This window comes from Myotis yumanensis, unplaced genomic scaffold, assembly GCF_028538775.1.
Source record: "Myotis yumanensis isolate MYYU_CA2020_CCGP unplaced genomic scaffold, mMyoYum1.0.hap1 SCAF_2, whole genome shotgun sequence".
Classification (NCBI taxonomy): domain Eukaryota; kingdom Metazoa; phylum Chordata; class Mammalia; order Chiroptera; family Vespertilionidae; genus Myotis; species Myotis yumanensis.
Genome location: NW_027223753.1, coordinates 163,580,754 through 163,603,419, shown reverse-complemented (window position 1 = coordinate 163,603,419; position 22,666 = coordinate 163,580,754). Strand labels below are relative to the sequence as shown.

Genomic DNA, 22,666 nt, shown 5'->3' with positions numbered 1-22,666 from the left:
AAATGAAAAAAATACAGCTTTAATTCAAATACAATGAGAGAAAACTAGAAAAGGAACCAGTAGGGAATTTCCTGGCCAGTGTTCTCAGTGGTCAGTACCAAAGGGTCATGGATTTTATTTCTGATCAAAGGAACCTGGGTTGCAGGTTCAGTTCCTGCCCCAGTCAGGGCAAGTATGGGAGGCAACCAATCGATGTTTCTCTCTCTTTTCCTTCCTCTCTTCCACTCTTTCTAAAAATCAATGGGAAAAAAATATCCTTGGGTGAGGATTAACAAAAAACAAAAAGATGTTGGGGAATAATATTAAGGTTGAGATCTGAAGGATAAGACCCTGGTAAGAGTAGGAGGAAAACAAATGCAAAGGCTGTGGACCAGGAAAGTTTTTGATGTATTTGAGGTATTCAGAGAAGGCCAATGTGTCTGGCATGTGTAATGAGCAAAGGGAATGGCATAAAATGAGTAAAAGCCAGATCATATAAGGCCACCTTAGGCCCTAGTTAAGGGCTCAGGCAGTGTCCCAGGTGCAATGAGAAACCATTTGTTATATGGAGAGTGGGTTGGAAGAGAGCAAGAGTAGAGACTATTGCAGTGATCAAGGTACAAAATGAAGGTTGCCTGGACCAGAGTAGTGGCAATGGAACTTGGAAGTAGTATATAAATTAGAGATGCACCTTGAAGGTAGAATTAAAACTGTTGAATTAGATGTTGGGGAAGGAAAGAAAGAGAAACCAAGAATGACTCGATGTTTCAGGTGGGTAAGTAGTGGTATCATTCCTAAGGCAGGAAGACTGGTGGGTCAAGCAGATTTGGTGCGGAGAAAGCATTTTGGCTGTGTTAATTGTGGTACTTCCAAGTTCAGATATAGTATAGGAAGTTGGATATGTGAGTCTGAAGCTTGAAGGAATGGTGGCCTGGAGTTAAGATTTGAGAAATTGTCAGCCTTATAGGTGGAGTTTAGTTCCCTGAGAAAGAATAAGGCCATAAAGGGAGAAATTAAAGAGGAGTGCCCAGAATCTAGGCCTGAAGATCACCAACTGGAATATTGGCCAGTGAGGAAGGAGAAACACCAGAGTCGGGTGTCAAGAGAGCCAGTAGCAAAAATGTTTAAGAAGGATCTGCAACCAGCTGTGTTTAATTCTGCCCAGGAGTCAAGTAAAAAGGACAGCAAAGTTTTCATGAGATACAAGAAGTCATTGGAGACCAAGAACATTTGCAGTGTGATGGAGACGGAAGCCTAATTGGAGTGGGTTGAAGTTTGTAATATTTTTATAGTAGTGAAGAAAATAAGAAGAACTTCCTCTTTGGCGGACTGGTATAAATGGCAGATATTTCAACATCTCCTGTCTTCCTTTTTCTCTCCCTCCTATTAAGGGAATGTGTTCTCTGGTTTAGTCAGCTGTCAGTTGAGGTTGAACCCCACCCACAAGGAAGCTGATTAGTCTGTCCCTCTTCTTTGGGGAATATTAGCCTGATTGTCATCATCTTTTCCCTTTTCCTTCTGCCAGTAAATTCCATTTTCTCAACTTCCTCTATTCCTTGCTCAAATCCCACCTCCAGACCCCACAATATCCCCCAGTATGGAACATCTGTCTATCCTGTTCTCTCAAGCCTTTCAGCGTTAGGAAGCCTTTTATGGCATTAGGCAAATTATTTTCCCACCCATGCTCCATTTGTGCTCTCAGACTCCCATTTGCTTTCTCCTCAGAAATCTATCACCAACAAAGTGATAACTAGTAGCTGTGTCTCCAGGAAGCCAAATTGTAAGATTATTAACACAACTGTGAAGAGGTAATGCTTTAATTTTTTCATGGCAGAGTCCAGGCTTCTGTTACCATAGAGGGCCTACTACAGGAAGGTGAAGAACTTAATCTGAAGCTGACCTTACTTAGTAAAACTACTTATTCCAATTATATAGTTTCCAAAACAAGTGACTGGTTCATAAGATTAACCATTGAATTCATTGTCACAAATTTACCCTAAGGAAAAGGATCTACAGCTGTCGTCACCAGTCTCAACTAAGTTTGGCACTTTAAGGAGTTAAAGCCAAATTCCAACGATTTCTTTTGACCCACAAGCACCATTTTAATATCCATTTGAGAGTGTCTGCTGTTAGATAAGCCATTAGGTTCTGAACAGAGATACCATCTGAAAATCTGAGTGATACCAGGCAGTCAGATATCAGATCATTGTAATTGCCCAACTATAAGATGTTCTAATAGACATTGCATATAAAAATTATTTTTGCTAAGCTGAGATTCAAGAACAGAAGGAGAGGCCCTGGCCAGGCCAGTGTGGCACAGGTGGTTGGAGCATCATCCCGTATGCTGAAAGGTCAGGGCACACGCCTATGTTTTGGATTCAGTCCCTAGTTGGGGTGCGTGCAAAGGGTGACCACATGATGCTTCTCTCTCACATTGATGTTTCTCTCTCTTCCTTCCTCTCTCTAAAATTAGTAAACATAGCCTTGGATGAGAATATAAAAAATAAAACAGAAGGAGAGGACTAACCCACTGTAAGCATCTTGCATCTTATTAATTCTCAAAATAAACTGATAAGTAGGCATCATTTTATAAAAGAGAAACAGGCTCAAATTATTACTGAGGCTCACTGAACTACCCAAGTTCACATAACTAATAGGTATTTTAGCAGGAATTGAGATCCAGGTCTCTCAGGTACCAACGACCATAGCACTGACTCAAGAAGAAATACCTTAAGATGGAATCGGGATTGGGGGAAAATATCTCAACCATCAATATTCAGGACTGTAGAGTCAGATGACATAGGATCATCTCCCCAGCCCTACTCACTGTTACACAGGAAGTCAAGTTCCTCTGGGCTATAATATCTTTGTCGGCATAATGAAGCTAACCTAACACTTACTTTACTTGCTTTGGGTTTGTTGTAAGAATCTAATGAGATAGTTTTATATAGTGAACAAATGTTTCTTCATATTATAATGCTTTCTGAGTCCTCAACTTGTATCTTCTATCTAAATTCAATTCTCTGGGAAAAAAACAGGGATTCATTTAAATTCTAAATGATTCCCTTTTACAATAAAAATGAAAACTGGATCCTATTTAAAGAACTTTTCAATAGTTGGTTACTAGCTTTTGCAGCAGACATACATATGCCTGCAAACATAGAAATTTCTATAAAAGGCAGTTCATATGCAGTTTCAAGAATTAACCAGTTATAATTATTCCTTCTCATATATATGCTTCAAGGGTTTTCTCAATATTGTTTATTTTCATCATTAGAAGTAAAATCTCTGTGCCCAGAGACTGTGTGTGTTACTTGATGCAGTGCATGAATTAACTCATTAATCAAGTGATTCCTGAACTGCTACCATATTCTAAGCTCTATGCTAGGTTCTGGGTATACAGAGCAGAATAAGATACAGCCTCTGCCCTCAAGGATCTCACAGGAGTGGGGAAGAGGCACATAAATATACAGGTAAATCAGAATGCAGTGGGGAGGTTTTTTAAAACAGGACACAAAAAGCAGTGACCAATAAGGGGAAAGATTAATAAATGGAACTTAAAAATCAAGAACTTCTCTTCATCGAAAGACATTGTTAAGAGTGAAAAGGCAAACCACAGACAGGAGAAAACATTCATAACACACATATCTGACAAAGGTCTCATCTTGGGAATTCTAAAGAACTCCTATAAACCAGTAAGAAAAAGACAACCAGTAAAACCTGGGCAAACAACTTGAGCAGGCAGTTCTCAAAAAAGGATCTCCAAATGACCAATAAGTATATGAAGAGATGTTTACTCATCATGAAAATGCAAATTAAAACCACAATTAGATACTGCTAAACATCTACCAGAATGCCTGTAACTAAAAGTGTTAGTGAGAATGTGAAGCAACTGGAACTCTCATACACTGCTGGTGGGAGTGCAAATGGGACTACTTTGGGTAACTGTTTGTCAATATCATTTGTCAAAATTAAATATCCATATTCACCTACCCTATAAGTCAGCAATTTCACTCCTACATATATTCCCTGGAAAAAATTAGTGTATAGATACATCCTCCAAAAGACATGTATATGAATATTCATAGCAGTATTATTTATAATAGGCAAAAATTGAAAGTAATCTAAATGTCCATCAACAGTAGACTAAATTGTAATATTGTCATACAATGGATAATAGCAATAAAAAAGAATGAATTATATGATGAATGAATCTCACAGATATAATACTGAGTGAAGAAAGCCAGGCACAAAAAGGTACACATGTATGATTCCATTTTTATGACATTCAAGAACAGCCAAATGCTAATCTATATATATATGAAAGCCTAAGTGACTGTTATGACCGAATGACCGGAATGACTGGTCAACCAGTCACTATGACGTGCACTGACCACCAGGGGGCAGATGTTCAATGCAGGAGCTGCCCCCTGGTGGTCAGTGTGCTCCCAACCTCCTGCAGCTGGCCAGCCCCCATCAGCCCCTGGTGCTAAACCATTCATAGCAGAGCAGCTCCCTTGCTGTGATCCATTGAAAGTCAGCCCTCGACCAAGGGTTTGTCTCGCTCCCATCCTCTCCCTTTCCTGGGGGCCACCCGCCTGCTGCGGTGGCAGCATGGTGGCGAGGGAAGGAGGTGGAGAAGTGGGGAGCCGCGTGATGGTGGGGCAGCATCGGCATCTGGTGTCTGTTCCTTCCACACCCAGCCCAGTGACCATCACCTCCTCTCTTGACCCTGCTGGGGCCTTCGGGCCCTGAGCTGGGAAGGGGAACTTGTGGTGGGTGGCGGCAGATGTGGCCCCTTTCCCAGCGAGGCCAAGAGCCGCACCCTCCTTGGAGCCGGTGGCCAACTTCCTGCGGTCCCTCCCCCTGGCCAGCCAACCTCCCACGGTCCCTCCCCACTTGTGCATGAATTCTTGCACCGGGCCTCTAGTCAATGATAAAAGCCAAATGGAAGTCAACACTAGGGATAGAGATAATAATGGGAGGGATCACAATAGAGCCTTCTGGGGATTTGGAGAAGTCCTATATCTTGATCTGTGCAGTGTTGTCTCGGTGCACATGTGAAAATATTTATCAAGTTTTATAATTAAGATTTGTGCTGTTTGCTATATATATGTATGTAATACCTAAATTTAAAACAACAGCCCTAACCGGTTTGGCTCAGTGGATAAAGCATCGGCCTGCGGACTGAAGGGTCCCAGGTTCAATTCTGGTCAAGGGCATGTACCTTGGTTGCTGGCACATCCCCAGTGGGGGGCGTGCAGGAGGCAGCTGATGGATGTTTCTCTCTCATTGATGTTTCTAACGATCCCTCTCCCTTCCTCTCTGTAAAAAATCAATAAAATATATTTAAAAACAAAAATAAATAAATAAATAAATAAATAAATAAATAAAACAAAACCAACAACAACAGTGCAATAGGAGCACAGAAAAAGAAGTGCCTAACTCTGAGTAAAGAAATCAGGGAATCAGAGAAGATTGCCCAGCTGGTATGGCTCAGTGCTTGAGCATCACCTATGAACCAGAAGGTCATGGTTCAATTCTCAGGCAGGGCATATGCCCAGGTTTCAGGCCCCTCAGTGGGGGGCATGCAGAAGGCAGCCAATCAATGATTCTCTCTCATCACTGATGTTTCTCTCTCTCCCTCCCTCTCTCTCTTTCTCTCTCCCTTTCTGAAATCAATAAAAATATCTTAAAAAAAAAAAAAAGAAATCAGGGAAGACTTCTCTGGGAATGTTTGAACTGGACCTTGAATAGGAACTTGTTAAAATGGGATTGCATATCAGAGAAGACAAATACTATATGATTTTATTTATATGTGGACTCTAACAAAAACCAAAATAAGCAAACAAAATAGAAACAGACTCACAGATACAGTGAACAAACTGATGGTTGCTAGATGGGAGGGAAGTTGGAAGACTGGTGAAAAAGATGAAGGGATTAAGAAGTACAAATTGGCCCTAGTTGGTTTGGCTCAGTGGATAGAGCATCGGCCTGCAGACTGAAGGGTTCCGGGTTTGATTCTGGTCAAGGGCACATGCCCAGGTTGTGAGCTCGATACCCAGTAGGGGGCGTGCAGGAGGCAGCCAATCAGTGATTCTCTCCCCTCATGGATGTTTCTATCTCTCCCTCTCCCTCTCTGAAATCAATAAAAATATATTTTAAGAAAAGGAAGTACAACTTGGCAGTTACAAAGTAATCATAGGGATGTAAAGTACAGCATAGGGAATATAGTCAATAATATAATAACTATGCATGGTGAGTACTAGACTTTTTTGGGGAATCATGCCATAAGTTATATAAATGTCTAATCACTATGCTGCATAATTTTTTAAAAATCATAAAAATGTCTATCCATCGACTTGTAATCCCATTCTTGGGAATTTATCCCAAAGAAATAATTAAACATAGGATGAAAGCTATATGCATCACAGCTAATGTAAAAAAACAACAACAAAAAACCACCAAAAAATAGAAACAATCTGAATGTCTAATAAAAAAGATAAATAAATTATTGCCTGAGTAATATTATATAGACTCTAGAGGCCTGGTGCACGAAATTCGTGCACGGGTAGGGTCCCTAGGCCTGGCTGGCGATCAGAGCCAGTTGGGACCTTCCTTTCCCCAGCTGCCCGCTGCCAGCCAGGGCCTTTCTTCATTCTGTGCCACCCTGGTGGTCAGCACACGTCATAACGAATGGTTGAACTCCCGGTCAGTCGAATTCTTCCTGAGTGGACAATTTGCATATTAGCCTTTTATTATATAGGATTACAAGGATTATTATGAAAGCTGTAGAATCATAGAAAAGTTTATATTTCATAATTAGTGAAAAAGGCAATATATATTACTACTATACTTATGTAAAATGGGCTATGCATATGGACAAAGTCTAAAATGAAACATGCAAATATAAAAATCATTGCATAAAAAGATTATGATGCCCTGACCGGTGTGGCTTGGTACACTGAAGGTCGCAGTTTCAAAACCCAATAATGTCACATAGGTTGGGCGTGAGAAGCAATGGATTGGTGTATCTCTCGCACATTGATATTTCTCTCTCTCTTCCTTCCCTTCTCTCTAAAAATCAATGAACATGTCCTCGGGTGAGGATTAAAAAACATGTTATGGACCCGGCCCCAAATGTTAACAGTGCCAAGGTGGAGAAAGGGCGGTGCAAGAAACCTAACACGTGAATCTGAAAGAAAGACTGCGACCGTCTCCATGGATAAAAGGAGAATACAGGAGGACATCTCCGAGAAGCGCCTGAAGATAGAGGAGAAGCTGCAGCACCAGCACCTGAAGAAAAAGGCCGGGCGGGAGAGCTGGCTGCGGGACGGAGTCGGAGTCGGAGTCGGAGTCGGAGTCGGCGGCGGGAAGGAGCCGGAGGAGCTGAAGACGCAGAACCGGCAGGACCAGCGCCAGATCCAGGCCCTGGACCGGAGCATCCTCAGGCTTGAAAAAGAGATCCAAGACCCTGAAACGGCTGAGCTACAGATCTCGACTCACGAAGAGGCGATTTTAAAGAAACTAACATCCGTGGAGAGGACAACGGAAGACACAATAAGGTCTGTGAAGGTGGAAAAGGAAGCAACGCCAGGAGAGTCGATTGAAGACATCTATGCTAATATCCCCGACCTTCCAAAACCTACGTCCCTTCCCAGTTAAGGAAGGAAAGAAATGGACTAGAAGGCGATGAGCAAAATAGAAAAGCTCTGGACGCCATGGAAATCAAGGCGGAGAAAGACCTGAAGACGGCGAGAGCACAGTTCTGTCCTCCGTCCCGCCGCCGTCGGAGGATTTCAGGGGCGAGGCCGGTGTACGCAGTCAGCTCCGACCACAGGGCCGCGCTCACGGCACCGACGGCCGGGGCCGTGGAGGAGGAGGACCTCCCGAGGCAGGCGTCCGAGAGGAGCTCCCTCCCCGACCGAGTACCACGAGCCCGGCGACGCCAACCCCTTCTGCAGGCCCGCCACCCCGCAGCGGGAGAAAGCAGCCCTCGGACCCAACCTCCAGGAAAGGATCCAGAGGCGGCAGGAACCACTCCGTCCACCACGTGGACAACGGGCTGTCGGGGGAGAGGGGCGACCACTGGCATCCACACAGCCCCCCTCGGCCGACCCCTCACCCCCGCCGATGGGTGACTCCACCAGCAGAGAGGCTGCCGGCCGCTTGGGAAGGAGCGGATGGGACAGATGGGACGCCGGACCAGCAGGCGCCCTCCCCCAAGGCAAGGCCGGGCCCCAGGGGAGGGCTCGCTGGGAGGTCTGAGCGCCAGAGCCCTTCTCCCACGTGGCAGGGGGCCGAGGAAGACGTGCGATACAACCTCATGCACTCCCTGCCTTCTGACATGGACGGCGCGGAGCCCGCGACCGTGATCTTCATGGGGTACCAGCAGGCAGAAGACTGCGGACGAGAGGGGCTCCTGACGGGCTATGACGGCGTCATCCATGCCGAGCTGGTTGTCATCGATGAGGAGGAGGGCGGGGGAGAAGCTGGGAACCTGCCCCCCAGCCCAGGGCGCACGGTCGGGCGCACCAGCCGGCCAGGCCAACACCTCTCCCCAGGGAGAGAGCGGAGGTCAAACCCGCGGAGAACGCACGCCATCCTTCTCCCCGCAAACACTCCCAGTCGCTGAGAGAGCAAGAGGAACGCCTGGGCAGCCCTGTCCGCGCGCCTCCACATGCTGCCCAGACAGCCGGGACGGCACGGAGGGCCCGTCGCTCACAGCTTTAAGGATAAGAATGGCAAAGCTGGGGAAAAAAGTTATCTGAGAGAGAGGTGTACCAGCTACATAAGCATACTTTGGAGAAGAAACTACGAAATGTTTGCCACTTTCTCTCCTGGATACTGTGTTTCTTTCTTTTTCTTTTCGATCCAAAAAAAAAAAAAAATTACAATTATATCCATATTAAGCCATTTGAGTAAGCTGTAGCCATTATTTGTAAAAACAAAAAAAGTATATATATTGCAAAAAAGCTGGGAGAACAAACACTCAACTTTTCCAATTACTTGACATGATTCAGTGGGGGTGAAAACCAGAATATTTTTATTGTATTGATACCAAAACATTTCTAATAAGAGCTTGTTAAATTTAAGAATAAAGTAAAATAAAAACAAAAAAAACATGTTATGGTGAAATATATTCTTATTTCTTATAGATTGCCCTCATAATAAAGTTATTTTTTAAATCTTAAAAGTAGGGGCGGGGGTCACAGATCTCCCACCCAGGGAGCACCACCAAGTAAGTGTTCAGCAGCCTGGTGTGACTGTGCTACAAAGATGAGAGTGACTTGGGACTTGAACAAAAAATGTTAGAAGGCACCATGTAAATAAAGGAGCTATAGAACACACCCAGTGAGCTAAGAGCAAAGCAAGGAGGGTGACAACGACAACATGGGGCCGTTCTGCTCAGGCCTGCTTTCCCAGAGAGCCCGAATTCTGCACTGAGTGAAACAGACACTGCCGCTGGTGTGTGACACAGTGTTGCTGCTTGGGAAAGAAGGGAAGGTAAGATATTTCTCCACAGGGGTTTGATTGCAAAAACTAATATTCTTTTTTTTAAAGATATTTCTCACTGGTGCGTCCTCTGACTCATGAAGACGTTTTAGCTCACGAGGCCGTGCCTCCCGGTTCCTTTCTTAGGGTCACATGAAAATGAGCCGCGGGTGGGTCATCAGGAGAGGGTTCTCCAGGAAGAGGAAAGTGCCTTTAAAGGAAGCCTGTGGGCAGTGGTGTGGGGGCGCGCACACACACACACACTCGCGTGGGGTGACCTCTCCATATATACAGAGCCGCCCTCGGCTCCTCGAGGGTCCCGAAGGAGGATCCCCTGGGTGGGGTCCTGCAGGAATCCCGGCTGGAGCTGACAGGAGTCAGGCCCACTCTGAAGGTTCTCTCCCGGTTCTCTCTCTCCCCTCCTGATTTTTGCCATGGGATGCAGGTAAGTAGGAATGAAAGGGCCCAGTGAGGTAATGGCCAGGGGACAGTGTGGCCTAGCAGTTCAGAGCACTCAAAGGAGCCTGGCTCTGCCACCGAGCAGTTGTGCGGCGTCGGGTAGTTCACGCAACTTCTCTGTGCCTCGGTCTCTCTGTCCACTTCAGGCCTTTACGCGTGCTTCCCCTACTTTCCCCTTCCCAACGTGGCCTGAGCCTGTCGTCAGTCCGGTCGCTTGGACGGCACTTTCCCAGGAGGTTTTAGCTCATGCCTGCAGGACAGGATTCCTCCAGGTGCTCCCGTCACACCGGGAGGTGGACGCCTCTGCTGGGCACTTGCTTATGGCCGTGTCAGTGTCCCCACCGGACCTGAAGTTCCTCAAGAGAACAGACTGTATCTGAGTCACCATTGTACCCCTGACCCCTGGCAGAGTGCCTCGCAGAAAGTGGTCCCCTAAATATTTGACTGTTCATGAAGGAATGAAAGAAAAGCCTGGCTGCCCTGACCGGTTCGGCTCAGTGGATGGGGCGTCGGCCTGTGGACTCAGGGGTCCCGGGTTCAATTCCGGTCAAGGGCATGTACCTTGGTTGTGGGCACATCCCCAGTGGGGAGTGTGCAGGAGGCAGCTGATCAATGTTTCTCTCTCACCGATGTTTCTGGCTCTCTGTCCCTCTCCCTTCCTCTCTGTAAAAAATCAATAAAATATATTAAAAAAGAAAAAAAAAGAAAGGAAAAGCCTAGCTGATGAATGAGGTAGACAGACACAGGGAACTGGCAGCCCCCTCCTCCAGAGGACTTAGTTGACCACTTATATTGTTGCCCAGACATCCAGCCCAGGGTCTGTCTGTAAACACAGCCGGGATCTCCGGTTGGAACATGGCCTCCCCTGAAGTCAGATTTTAAGGTTTTACCTTATGATCCTGCTTGTCCCTCCTGATATCAAATTAGCCAACCTCTTTGCTAATCTCCTGGCTCACATTTTTGGAAGCATTTCTCAGAATGTTGTGGTTTCTAGGAAAACAGAGTCAGGGAGAGAAAGTGAAACTCAAACGAAGCCCTGGCCCTCCTGGATGGAGCATGATAGTAAGTCCTGTGGGCGTGAGGTCAGCCAGGATTCTCCGATTTCCACTCTTCCAGAGGCCAGCCTCAGCTTCTTAGTTTTCCCTCTGCGTGTCCATATTCTTTTGTTTCCCTTCTAAAACTCTCCTGACAGGAAAATTTCACATAGCAGAGATGGTCGGGGGGGTGGGTTATGTTGGTGGTCTGGTCTAGGACAGGCTTCCTCATAGGTGGAATGACTTGAAGGCGGCTGGAGGCATTCCTGAAGGAAAGCTTCTCCCAGCTGGTCTAGAGACCATGCTTGAAAGTCCAACCTCACACCAGTCCTCACCGGGGCCCTCGACAAAACGTCAGTCATCTGGTGGGGTGTGGGTTAAAGTTGTTGCTTGCCAACACCCCCTCCTCCCGGAATTGATCCATTCACTGGAACAGAGAGCCCGGCCCTCGGTGACAAGACAGTCTGGGGAAGGAGGTTGCCCAGGCACACACTTGCATCCCAAACTGCGGGGAGGACTGTTATCCTATCGGGGCCCTGCCTCCTGACAGCAGGCAGGCTCTTCACCCCAGGACCCGAGGAGGAACAGCTGCTACTCGGGGCCTAAGCCAGGAAAAGAGGCCTCGTGTGATGGGTCAGCTCGGGGAGAGGGGAGGAGTCAGGACACCTCGACTCTCATAGTCCCTGATCTGTACCCTTGCTGTCAGGCTCCTTGTATCCCTGGGGTTCTGTTCCTTCACAGCCTATCCCAAACTGCCCCAGCTCATGTCCCCTCTCCACTGAAATCTGAACTTTCATCAGAGACAAACTATTCAATTCACTGTGAGAAACAAGGCATAGAGAGTGAAGACCCCGTGGAGAGGGCACGTGGGGAAGACAACTCATCACACTGAAATGCAAATGCCATTGAAGCAGGAACTTCTCTGTTGGCAGGAGCCCGGAGATGAGCTTGGGCTCCGAGATTAGGGGGAGCAAAGGTCACCAAGGGCTGCGGGGGCTGGGAAATGAGGGAGAAGGGCAGGAGCATCCCCCAATCAAGAGCCCTACTCAGTGCTCTGTCTGGCATCAGTCTCTCTACCATAAACATCAGTCTGGACAAAATAAAAATTTAGGGTAGTCATTCCTAGGAAGGGATCCAGAAAGATGGTACGATCAGAGAGGGCACACTTGGGGCTTCATAATATTAGCAGTAATGACCTCTTTGTAAACTGTTGTATTTACATGTTTAATTATCCCATACAATTTAGAAGTACAAATATATTATATACATTATGTTTAATTCTTTAAACACTGAAATATTTTATTATATGTGTATGTATATGTATATGTGTAAGAGAGAGAGAGAGAGAATGATCCATACATTTAAAAAATATTATATGCAAAACCATGTGTTAGAGAGGAGTGTCAAGACCCTTAAGATGAGACAGACATGTAACTGAATACGAAGTGGCAACAGGCCACTTCTTCAGGAAGTCATGATATTGACCTTTTTTCAGATCCACATTGATGTGAGTTTACCCTAATATTACTAGTCCTATTCTATTTCATATATATATATATATATATATATACATATATATATATATATATGTATATGTACACACTAATAAAAGAGAAACATGCAAATTGGTGTCACTCTGCTACACCCACCAGCCAATCAGAGTGACTATGCAAATTAACCCAACAAAGATGGCAGTTAATTTGCATACACAGGCTTGGAGTGAAGACTGAAGACTGAAGTCTGAAGAGGCTTGGCTTCTCCGTTGCGGCCTGACCAAAGGCCTGGGTCCCGGGTGCTGGAGGAAAACCGGTGCCAGCAACCAGGGGAAGGAAGGCCAATTGCGCGAATCTTCGTGCAACGGGCTTCTAATATATATAACCAAGAAGTTCACAAATCAGTGGAAATATAAAAGATTGTAATGGCTATAAGTAAAGGTATGAAGGAGACATTTTATAACTATATAGGCATGACATTTTAATTTTTAATCAGTTTCATTGATATATAATTAAAATATAATAAAATTCATTAATTTTCAGAGTAGTTAGATGAGTTTTGTCAGTACATGTGGTTGTGTATTTACCAGCAGAATCTAGATTTAGAACGTTTTGATCCCTTCAAAAAGTTTCCTATGTCCCTTATATTAATCCCCTCTTCCATTCCCAGCCCTTGGCAACCATGGATCTGCTTTCTGTCACTAGTTTTACTTTTTTTAGAATTTCATATAAACAGAATCACACAGTGAGTGGTCTTTGTTTCTGGCTTCTTTCACTTAGCATAATACTATTTAGGTTTATCCATGTTGTTGCATGTATCTGCAGTTTTTTGCTTTTTTATTGCCTAGTAGTACTCAATTGTATGGATATACCACAATTTATCTATTCATTGCTGAACATCTGAGTTGTTTCTCATTATTTTCCTTTCATTTTTTAAAATATATTTTTATTGATTTCAGAGAGGCAGGGAGAGGGAGTTAGAAACATCAATGATGAGAGAGAATCATTGATTGGCTGCCTCCTGCACGCCCCCTACTGGGGATTGAGCCTACAACTCAGACATGTGCCCTTGACCAGAATCAAACCTGGGACCTTTCAGTCCTCAGGCCGACACTCTAGCCACTGAGCCAAACCAGCTAGAGCTCCTTTCATTTTTAATTGATTTTTTCTTAAGGTAAAATATATGTAACAAAGTTTATTTTAACCATTTTAAAGTATACAGTTCAGTGGCATTAATTACATTCACAATGCTGTGTAACTATCACCACTACCTATTTCCAAAAATTTCTATAACCCTAAACAATAACTCTGTAACCACTAAACAGTAACTTCCCATTCCCCACTCCCTACAATCCTTGGTGATCTCTAATCTTTCTAGTTCTATGAGTTTGCCTATTCTGTATATTTCATATATATATGTGGAATCATACATATTTGTCTTTTAGGGTCTGGCTTATTTCAGTTTTCAAAGTTCATTCAAGTTCTAGCATGTAACAGAACTGCATTCCTTTTTATGGCTGAATAATATAGTTATTCATGTATGTATATACACATTCATCTGTTGGTGGACACTTAGGATGTTTTCATATTTCTAATTTTTAGTTATGAATAAAGCTGCTATGGACATTCAAGTACTAGTCTCTATGTGGACAGATATTTTCATTTCTCTTGGATAAATATGTAGAAGTGGAATTACGTGATCATTCGGTAAGTGAATGTTTAACCTTATAAGACACTGCCAAGTTTATTTCCCAAGTGGTGGTAGCATTCGCATTCTTACCAGGTCTCTCTGGGCGTTCCAGTTGCTCCACATCCTCACTGACACTTGGTATAGTCCAACTTTTTAAATATCACAATTCTAGTGGGTGTGTAGTAGGATCTTATTTTGGTTTTAATTTGCATTTCCCTGTGTTAATCATGTTGGGTATCTTTTCATGTTCTTAGTTGTCATTTATATATATACTAGAGGCCCCGTGCACAAAAATTTGTGCACTCTGGGGGGAGGGGGGGAACCCTCAGCCCAGCCTGTGCCCTCTCGCAGTCTGGGAACCCTCAGGGGATGACCACCTGCTGGCTTAGGCCCGCTCCCTGGGGGATTTGGCCTAAGATGGCAATCAGACATCCCTCTGGCAGCCCGGCAGCCCTCAGGGGATGTCCACTTGCCAGCAGGGAGCAGACCTAAACTGCAGTTGGACATCCTTAGCACTGCTGAGGAGGCAGGAGAGGCTCCCACCACCACTGCTGTACTGGCAGCCATCAACCTGGCTTGTGGCTGAGCAGAGCTCCTCCCATGTGAGAGCGCCCTGACCACCAGAGGGCAGCTCCTGCATTGAGCGTCTGCCCCCTGGTGGTCAGTGTGTGTCATAGTGACCAGTCATTCCCAGTCCTTCTGCTGTTAGGGTCAGTTTGCATATTACCCTTTTACTATATAGGATAGAGGCCTGGTGCACGGGTGGGGGCTGGCTGGTTTGCCCTGAAGGGTGTCCCGGATCAGGGTGGGGGTCCCGCTGGGGTGCCTGGACAGCCTGGATGAGGGGATGATGGCTGTTTGCAGCTGATCACACCCCCTTCAGAGTGGGGGTCCCCACTGGGGTGCCTGGCCAGTCTGAGTGAGGGGCTGAGGGCCGTTTTCAGGCTGGCGGGTGACTGAAGCTCCCAACCTCTCCTTTTTTTCTTTTTTTCCTTTTTTATTCTGGGATTTATTTACCTTCTATGGCTGTCACTGGAACTGAGAGCCGGCTTTAGCTCTGAGTCCCGGCTCCAGCTTGAGGCCTCGGCTGCTGAAAGCAGGTATCTGGGTTTGTTTGGCTTCTATAATTGAAACACTGTTGCAGCTCCAGCTCTGAGGCCCGGCTGGCTGAAAGCAGGTTTCTGGGGTTTGTTTAACTTCTATAATTGCAACATTGTTTCTTAGAGTGCAGCTCAGAGGCTGGCAGCTGCAGGCGAGAACCTTGGCTTCCTCCATCACCGGAGCAAGCAAGCCTTCTGTTCGCTTCAGCTGCCTGGCTGCCGGCCGCCATCTTGGTTGGCAGTTAATTTGCATATCGCCCTTATTAGCCAATGGGAAGTGTGTCGGAGGTACGGTTAATTACCATGTTTGTCTATTATTAGATAGGATATTTGTGAGATGAAACAAAGTATCTATTCAAATCTTTTCCCCATTTTTTAATCGTTGTTTGTCGTCTTATTATAGAATTTTAGATACACATCCTTTGTCAAATGTTATGTATTCACATTCCCATACAAAATGTATATTGTATTTTCTCCCAGCCTGTCCTTTTTTTAAAAAAATATATATTTTTTATTGATTTTTTTTTTACAGAGAGGAAGGGAGAGGGATAGAAAGTTAGAAACAGCGATGAAAGAGAAACATCGATCAGCTGCCTCCTGCACACCCCCTACTGGGGATGTGCCCGCATCCAAGGTACATGCCCTTGACTGGAATCGAACCTGGGACCCTTGAGTCCGCAGGCCGACGCTCTATCCACTGAGCCAAACCGGTCAGGGCTCTTCATGTCCTTAATGATGTCTTTTGAAGGGCTACATTTAAAAAAATTGTTTTTATTGATTTCAGAGAGAGAAGGGTAGGGGGATAGAGAGATAGAAACATTGATGTGAATAGATCAATTGTGGTATATCCATACAATTGAATACTACTAGGCAATAAAAAACAAAAAAACCTCAATAGTATTAAAGTGAAAGAAGCCAGAAACAAAGACTACTCACTCTATGATGGGATGAGGAGCACGTATGTATGAGTCGAAGTTGGCAGAAAATGGAGCAATTAAACCTTATCCATTGGGGGATATTTATAAGAGGCTGAGTTTTTAAGCAAGTTCCTTGGTTCTTCTGTCCGACCCTGGGAGGTGAAGTATCTGTGTCTGTCTTCCCCACCCCATGCTCCCAGTAGCAGAGCTACTACCATGACCCTCCTCCCTTTGTTCCAGGACGCTGTGCTCTCCCTGCAGGATGGCGTGCTCAAGGACCTGCTCCCGCATCCTGGGGCTGAGCCTCGGGACTACAGCCCTGTTTGCTGCTGGGGCCAACACGGTGCTCCTCTTTCCTAACTGGGATGTGACCTACCTGTTGAGGGGCCTCGTTGGCAAGCATGCCATGCTGGGCTCTGGGCTCTGGGGAGGAGGTCTTATGGTAAGTGTCCTGGGTTCTCTTAGTGTGAACTCCCAAAGTGCCCCCCAGGGATGAAGCAGGGAGGTGAAGGGGGAGGAGTGTTTTGATTCCTTGCAAATGAGTTTGATCTAATAAGCTGGTCTGGAGTCTATAGCAACTCCAAAGGATAGAAGAGTTTAGGACAGCGGCTCTCAATCTGGGGGTCTCGACCCCTTTGGGGGTCAAATGACCCTTTCCAGGGGTTGCCTAAGACCATCGGAAGACACATATATAATTACATATTGTTTTTGTGATTAATCACTATGCTTTAATTATTTTCAATTTGTAACAATGAAAATACATTCCGCATATCAGATATTTACATTACAATTCATAACAGTAGCAACATTACAGTTAAGAAGTAGCAACGAAAATAATTTTATGGTTGGGGGTCACCACAACATGAGGAACTGTATTAAAGGGTCGCGGCATTAGGAAAGTTGAGAACCACTGGTCCAGGAAGACTTGCTGGATTTTGGACTAGGCATACTAGGTGTGAACGTTGCCATCAACAGAGTCAGGGCAGGCTAGTCATCCCAAACTGGGTCCTGACAGGCAAAACCAAACCCTCTGGGAAAGAGAGGATAATCAAGTCCACGGGAGGTGCCCAACCACGCTGGTGCAACAGCCACAGGTGGCGGCAAGAAGTGTCCATTACCCAGTCTCGTCCTAACGCTCTTTCTCCTCTCCCAGGTGCTCACTGCAGCCACCCTCATCTCCTTGATGGGGTGGCGATACGGCTGCTTCAGCAAGAGTGGGCCCTGCCGAAGCGTAAGCACCCGACTTCACTCTTCTAATACCTAGAATGTCCCCACATCCCATTACTTCAGAGGCCGAGTGGTAAAAAGGCAATTTCGGTCTTGGGGTTTAAAGTCAGGTCCTGATCATGCCCCTTAATCACCTAAGCTCTTGGGCAAGTTGCTTAACTTTTCTGAGCCTCAGGTCCTCATCTGTAAAATGGGGGTTAACAGAATCAAGTCAATGACCCTGTTATTTAATTAACCATAAATGTTGTAATGAACCATGAATGTTGTAATGAACCATAAATGTCTATACAAATGTGAGAACTGTTGTTATTAATTTTTTATCTTATTGAACAATATGAACATGAGTTATGTACATTGCAATCATGTTGTTTTATAATTTTAATATATTTTTATTGATTTCAGAGAGGAAATTGAGAGGTAGAGAGAGAGATATAGAAACATCAATGATGAGAGAGAGAATCATTGGTTGGCTGCCTCCTGCACGCCCCTTACTGGGGATCGAGCCCACAACCCGGGCATGTGCCCTTGACTGGAATTGAACCTGGGACTTTTCAGTCCGCAGGCTGACACTCTATCCACTGAGCCAAACCAGCTAGGGCAGTGGTCGGCAAACTCATTAGTCAACAGAGCCAAATATCAACAGTACAACGATTGAAATTTCTTTTGAGAGCCAAATTTTTAAACTTAAACTATATGGGTAGGTACATTGTTATTAATTTAATTAGGGTACTCCTAAGCTGGCCTTTGCTAAAAACATCCTCAATCTGATTGAGGTACGTTCGCTGAGGTCGACCCCTTCCAACTCTCCCATCCACACTCGTCTTGTATACTTGTTTCGTCTATCTCCTTTCCAAAAACCGACTTCTGCGCATGGGCCGTGAAGTTTCAATCGCACTGTATGTGTGCGTCCACACGTGGTATTTTGTGGAAGAGCCACACTCAAGGGGCCAAAGAGCCGCATGTGGCTCACGAGCCACGGTTTGCCGACCACTGAGCTAGGGTGTAATCATGTGTTTTTGAAAGAAAATTTCTTGCCTATTTTGTTTAAATTTTTCTGTGAGCTGGAAGGTTCTCCAGAGATCATCTAAGGACTAGATTCTAGTCTAACCTCTCCATTTTACAGATAATGAAACTGAGGCCCAAATACATTTGCACTTTATTAATTACAGTAGCATCTATATTTATTTGAAAACTGTTTTCTTACACATTATGTTGCCTATTCATTCTCAGACACGTGGATTGGTGGCCTCCTTACAGTAACCCCACAGCCTACTTTGATATCTGCCACCCATATAGTGGGAACCCCCTAATTCAGAATTATATGCTAAAGAATTAAATATAAGCACCCACACACTTCACTCACTGTCTGTTCTCAGTCACATCTGTTTTCCCCTAAGGGAATGGTTCTCAGGTTGAGCTACACCAGAACCCTCACAAGGTCTGTTAAAACACCAGTTGCTGGGTCCCCCACCCCTGCACTCCCCTCCTGCCCCGCCCGCCCTGAGTTTCTGATTCAGTAGGCCTGGGGTGGAGAGGGAAATTTTGCATTGCTAACAAGTTTCCAGGTGAGGTGATTGATGCTTCTGGGACAGGGGCCACATTTTGAGAATTACTGTCCTAGGCTTACATCAGAGTAATTAATCTTGAATCTTTTAACTTAGAGTCAAAGCTTACCACGCACCTGCCCCTGCCTGGGTAGCTCAGTTGATTAGAGCATCATCCTGATACATCAAGGCTGTGGGTTTGATCTCAGGTCAGGGTATATACAAGAATGAACCAATTAGTGCATAAATAAGTGGAACAATGAAAACCTTTCTCTCTCTCTCTCTCTCTCTCTCTCTCTCTCTCTCTCTCTCTCTCCCTCCTCCCTTTCCTCCCTCCCTCCCTCCCTTACCCTCTCTCAAACTGATAAAAACTAAAAACAAACAAACAAAACCTTTCTCTGTGCCCTCCCAAGCTTCAAACCAGCTTGACATCAGTGGGGAAATTACTATGATTCTGTATAAAAACTACTTATATGTGTGTTTTGTAATTTTAAAACATGTATTCTTTGGAAAGGAGAATAAAAGATCTAGTATCCTGGGAAAGAAGACAATTTGGAAGCAAGCTAAAATCCTGCCAAGAAAACAAACTCATTGCTATCCTTTGGGAGGGGAGAGTAGTGTACAGACGAGAAAAGTACAGCGACAGACTGGTGTCACTTCAGAGTTGACTGCTGTTTGTCTCTGTTTCTCTTCTCCTCTGTCTCTGTCTCTGTCTCCCTCCTTCCCTGCTTCCCCCTCCCTCCCTTTCATGCTTGATTTGAACAAGCCTGGAATCAGGGATGGGATGGAAGGAACTACAGCTTTGCCTTAAAAGAGTCAGAAGAGGGCAAATGACAATCCGACTCTTTTAACTCAGAGGCTCAATGACTGAAGCCTGAGCTTTAAAGTTTTGTGTGTGAAACGTTGAAAGATGTGAAAGAGCAACACTGATCAGTTGCCTCCTATACTGATCAATGCCTCAACCGGGGATCCAACCCGCAACCTAGGTGTGTGCCCTGACCGGGAATTGGGCCCACAATGGGCGTACAGGATGATGCTCCAGCCAATTGAACCACACCAGTCAGGGCTGAGCTTAAAAGTTGTTGATGCCAACCTGTTGAGAAGATCCCGAGGGCCTGCGGACACAGGCAGATCCAGGTTCAAGTGCCAGTGTTCTGCCTTCTCAGTTCTTTCTCTTCCACGCCTTCCTAGCTCTACCCTGTGACCCCTCATCAGCCACCCTTCCTTGGTCAAGCTTTAAAGGAGGTGCCATGGGTGGGAGTAGCCCCGTGTGATATCATGGCGAGAGCCTGAGCACCAGAGAATTTTCCAGGTGGCCCCACAAGTCACCTAGTCACGACCCCATCTCAGACTCTATTTCTTTTCTTTTTTCTTTCTTTCTTTCTTTCTTTCTTTCTTTCTTTCTTTCTTTCTTTCTTTCTTTCTTTCTTTCTTTCTCTCTCTCTCTCTCTCTCTCTCTCTCTCTCTCTCTCTCTTTGTTAATCCTCACAGGAGGAGATATTTTTCCCATTAATTTTAGAGAGAGTGGAAGGGACAGGAGAGGGGGAGAGAGAGAGAGAGAGAGAGAGAGAGAGAGAGAGAGAGAGAGAGATCTGAGAGAGCCACATCAAGTGGTTGCCTCCCTCACATGCTCCTCCAACCAGGGAGGGGAACCCGCATCCCAGGTACATGCCCTTGACTGGAATTGAACCCGCTACCCTCCGGTTGGCGGCTGATGCTCTAACCACGATCCATGCCAGCCAGGGCTCACTATTTTTTCTCTCCCTCTGCAGATGCTCGCTGCTCTATTATCAAGTGGCCTGGCTTTGCTTGGAGCCTTGATTTGCTTTATTACTTCTGGAGTAGCCCTGAAAGATGGTCCATTTTGCATGTTCGATGTCTCATCCTACAACCAGACGCAAGCTTGGAAATATGGTTACCCATTCAAAGACCTACACAACAGGTAACTGGATGGAGACCTGAATGGATTTTCAGCCTTTTCAGAGAGAGAGAGAGAGAGAGAGAGAGAGAGGGATTGAGATTGGGGGGAGGGGGGAAGGAGAGTGGGAGAGAAAAAGAGAGAGAAAAAGAGAGAGACTACAAACTCCTTTTGGTGATGCATTCTAGCATCTCACTCCTCTGATGCTCAAACATTGCAAATGCAGCAACAATAGTCGCCCTCAAGAATGAGTCTAGGCTTGTGACCTGAGCTGGGGGAGGCCCCGGCTATCTGTTGAGGTTGCTTATTTGTCATTTCTTACTTGTTCCTCAACCCCTGTCTCTTTATTTGTGGGAACAGGAATTATTTATATGACCGTTCCCTCTGGAACTCGGTCTGCCTGGAGCCTTTGAAAGCTGTCATTTGGCACGTGTCCTTCTTCTCTGCTCTCCTGTGCATCAGCCTCCTCCAGGTTCTCCTGGTGGTCACTCACTTCTTCAACGCCTTCCTGGGCCTTTTCTGCAGCCTCTGTGAGAAGCCATAGGCAATGCCACTTCACGGACACGGCTTTCATTAGAAACTGCCTTGAATCCTTTCTGCAACTAGGGTTTATGGGTATGAATCACAAACAGTCTTCCCTTTTAGGTATTCCTGTGGTAATTATAGCAATAATAATTCCTTGCAAGTATGTTGCATGATATTATGCATTTTAAATCACATTGTAAACTGCATGACATATTAATAGAAGGAATAATTGTCATTTTTATTGTGTAAGAACTTAGTCCATAAAATGTCCTCCAGCCATGATCTCATTTCAGCTTAACAACCCCATAAAAGTTGCCACATGTAACCGATAGAGAAGTTAAGGCTCCTACAGGATAATGGACTTGCTTCCCCAAAGCACTCAGTTAGGTTCAGGTAAAGTCAGTACTTGAGCCCCTATCCTCTAAATTCATCAGTGGTTATGGACTAAACTGTATGTCCCTCCCCCCAACCCCCCAACTCACAGGTTGAAGCCCTAACCCCCAGTGTGCTTTTATTTGGAGACAGAACCTTTACGGAGCTAATTAAGGTTAAACAAGGTCATAGGGAAGGACTCTAATCCAGGAGGACTGACATCCTTAAAAGAAGAGGATGAGATACCAGATCTCTCTCCACACGAGCACCAGAGAAAAGGACATGTGAGGACATAGCTAGAAGGTTGCCAACTGCAAGCCAAGGAGAAAGGCCTCAGACACCAACCTTGTTAGCACCTTGATCTTGGACTCCCAGCCTCAGGAAAATAAATTTCTGTTGTTAAAGCCACCCAGTCTGTGGTATTTTGTTACAGCGCCCTGAGCTGATTAACCCCCCCCCCCCCCCCGTGTTCTTTTCACTAGCCTCAGAGCAGTTCAGTAAGTGGCATACACCGAGCATACACTGTGTGCCTGGCATTCTCGGCTGCGCATGCGGTCAGGGGGCTGGTGCTCACTAGCTGTGTATCTTTGGACCTCTATGGGTCTCAGGGTTCATGTCAATTTATTTTAAACATATTTTTTGTTAATTTCAGAGAAGAGGGGAGAGGGAGAGAGATGGAAACATCACTGATGAGAGCGAATCATTGATCGGCTGCCTCCTGCATGGTCCCTACTGGGGACCGAGGCTGCAGCCCCTGCACGTGCCTGAAAGGTTCGGACTGGGCCGGGGTTGCGCACCTATGACATGAGGCCATAATGTATCAAAAAAGATTTTATTCCCGAACACCTGAGTGCAGGTGGGCTGAGACCGAGAAAGGCATCAGCGAAGAGAGCAGGGAGAGGGAGGTTTTTTA

At 45.4% G+C, this 22,666-nt stretch overlaps 1 protein-coding gene and 1 pseudogene across 1 annotated transcript; both read left to right on the top strand.

Moving 5' to 3' along the window:
- Positions 1-7,200: 7,200 nt before the first annotated feature.
- Positions 7,201-9,050, top strand: LOC139002643 (palmdelphin pseudogene; annotated as a pseudogene).
- Positions 9,051-14,152: 5,102 nt separating this feature from the next.
- Positions 14,153-22,124, top strand: TM4SF19 (transmembrane 4 L six family member 19). Its single transcript, XM_070403589.1, has 5 exons — positions 14,153-14,167; positions 16,408-16,609; positions 17,321-17,398; positions 20,711-20,880; positions 21,217-22,124. The coding sequence occupies exons 2-5, from the start codon at positions 16,430-16,432 to the stop codon at positions 21,398-21,400; spliced, it is 612 nt and encodes a 203-aa protein (XP_070259690.1). The 5' UTR covers positions 14,153-14,167; positions 16,408-16,429; the 3' UTR covers positions 21,401-22,124.
- Positions 22,125-22,666: the final 542 nt, after the last annotated feature.

Excerpts from the sequence above, each read along its gene's own strand:
- TM4SF19 (XM_070403589.1), top strand. The coding sequence starts at position 16,430 with ATGGCGTGCTCAAGGACCTGCTCCCGCATCCTGGGGCTGAGCCTCGGG. Across the intron at positions 17,399-20,710 it reads AGAGTGGGCCCTGCCGAAGC|ATGCTCGCTGCTCTATTATC; the intron begins GTAAGCACCCGA and ends CTCCCTCTGCAG. Across the intron at positions 20,881-21,216 it reads TTCAAAGACCTACACAACAG|GAATTATTTATATGACCGTT; the intron begins GTAACTGGATGG and ends TTGTGGGAACAG.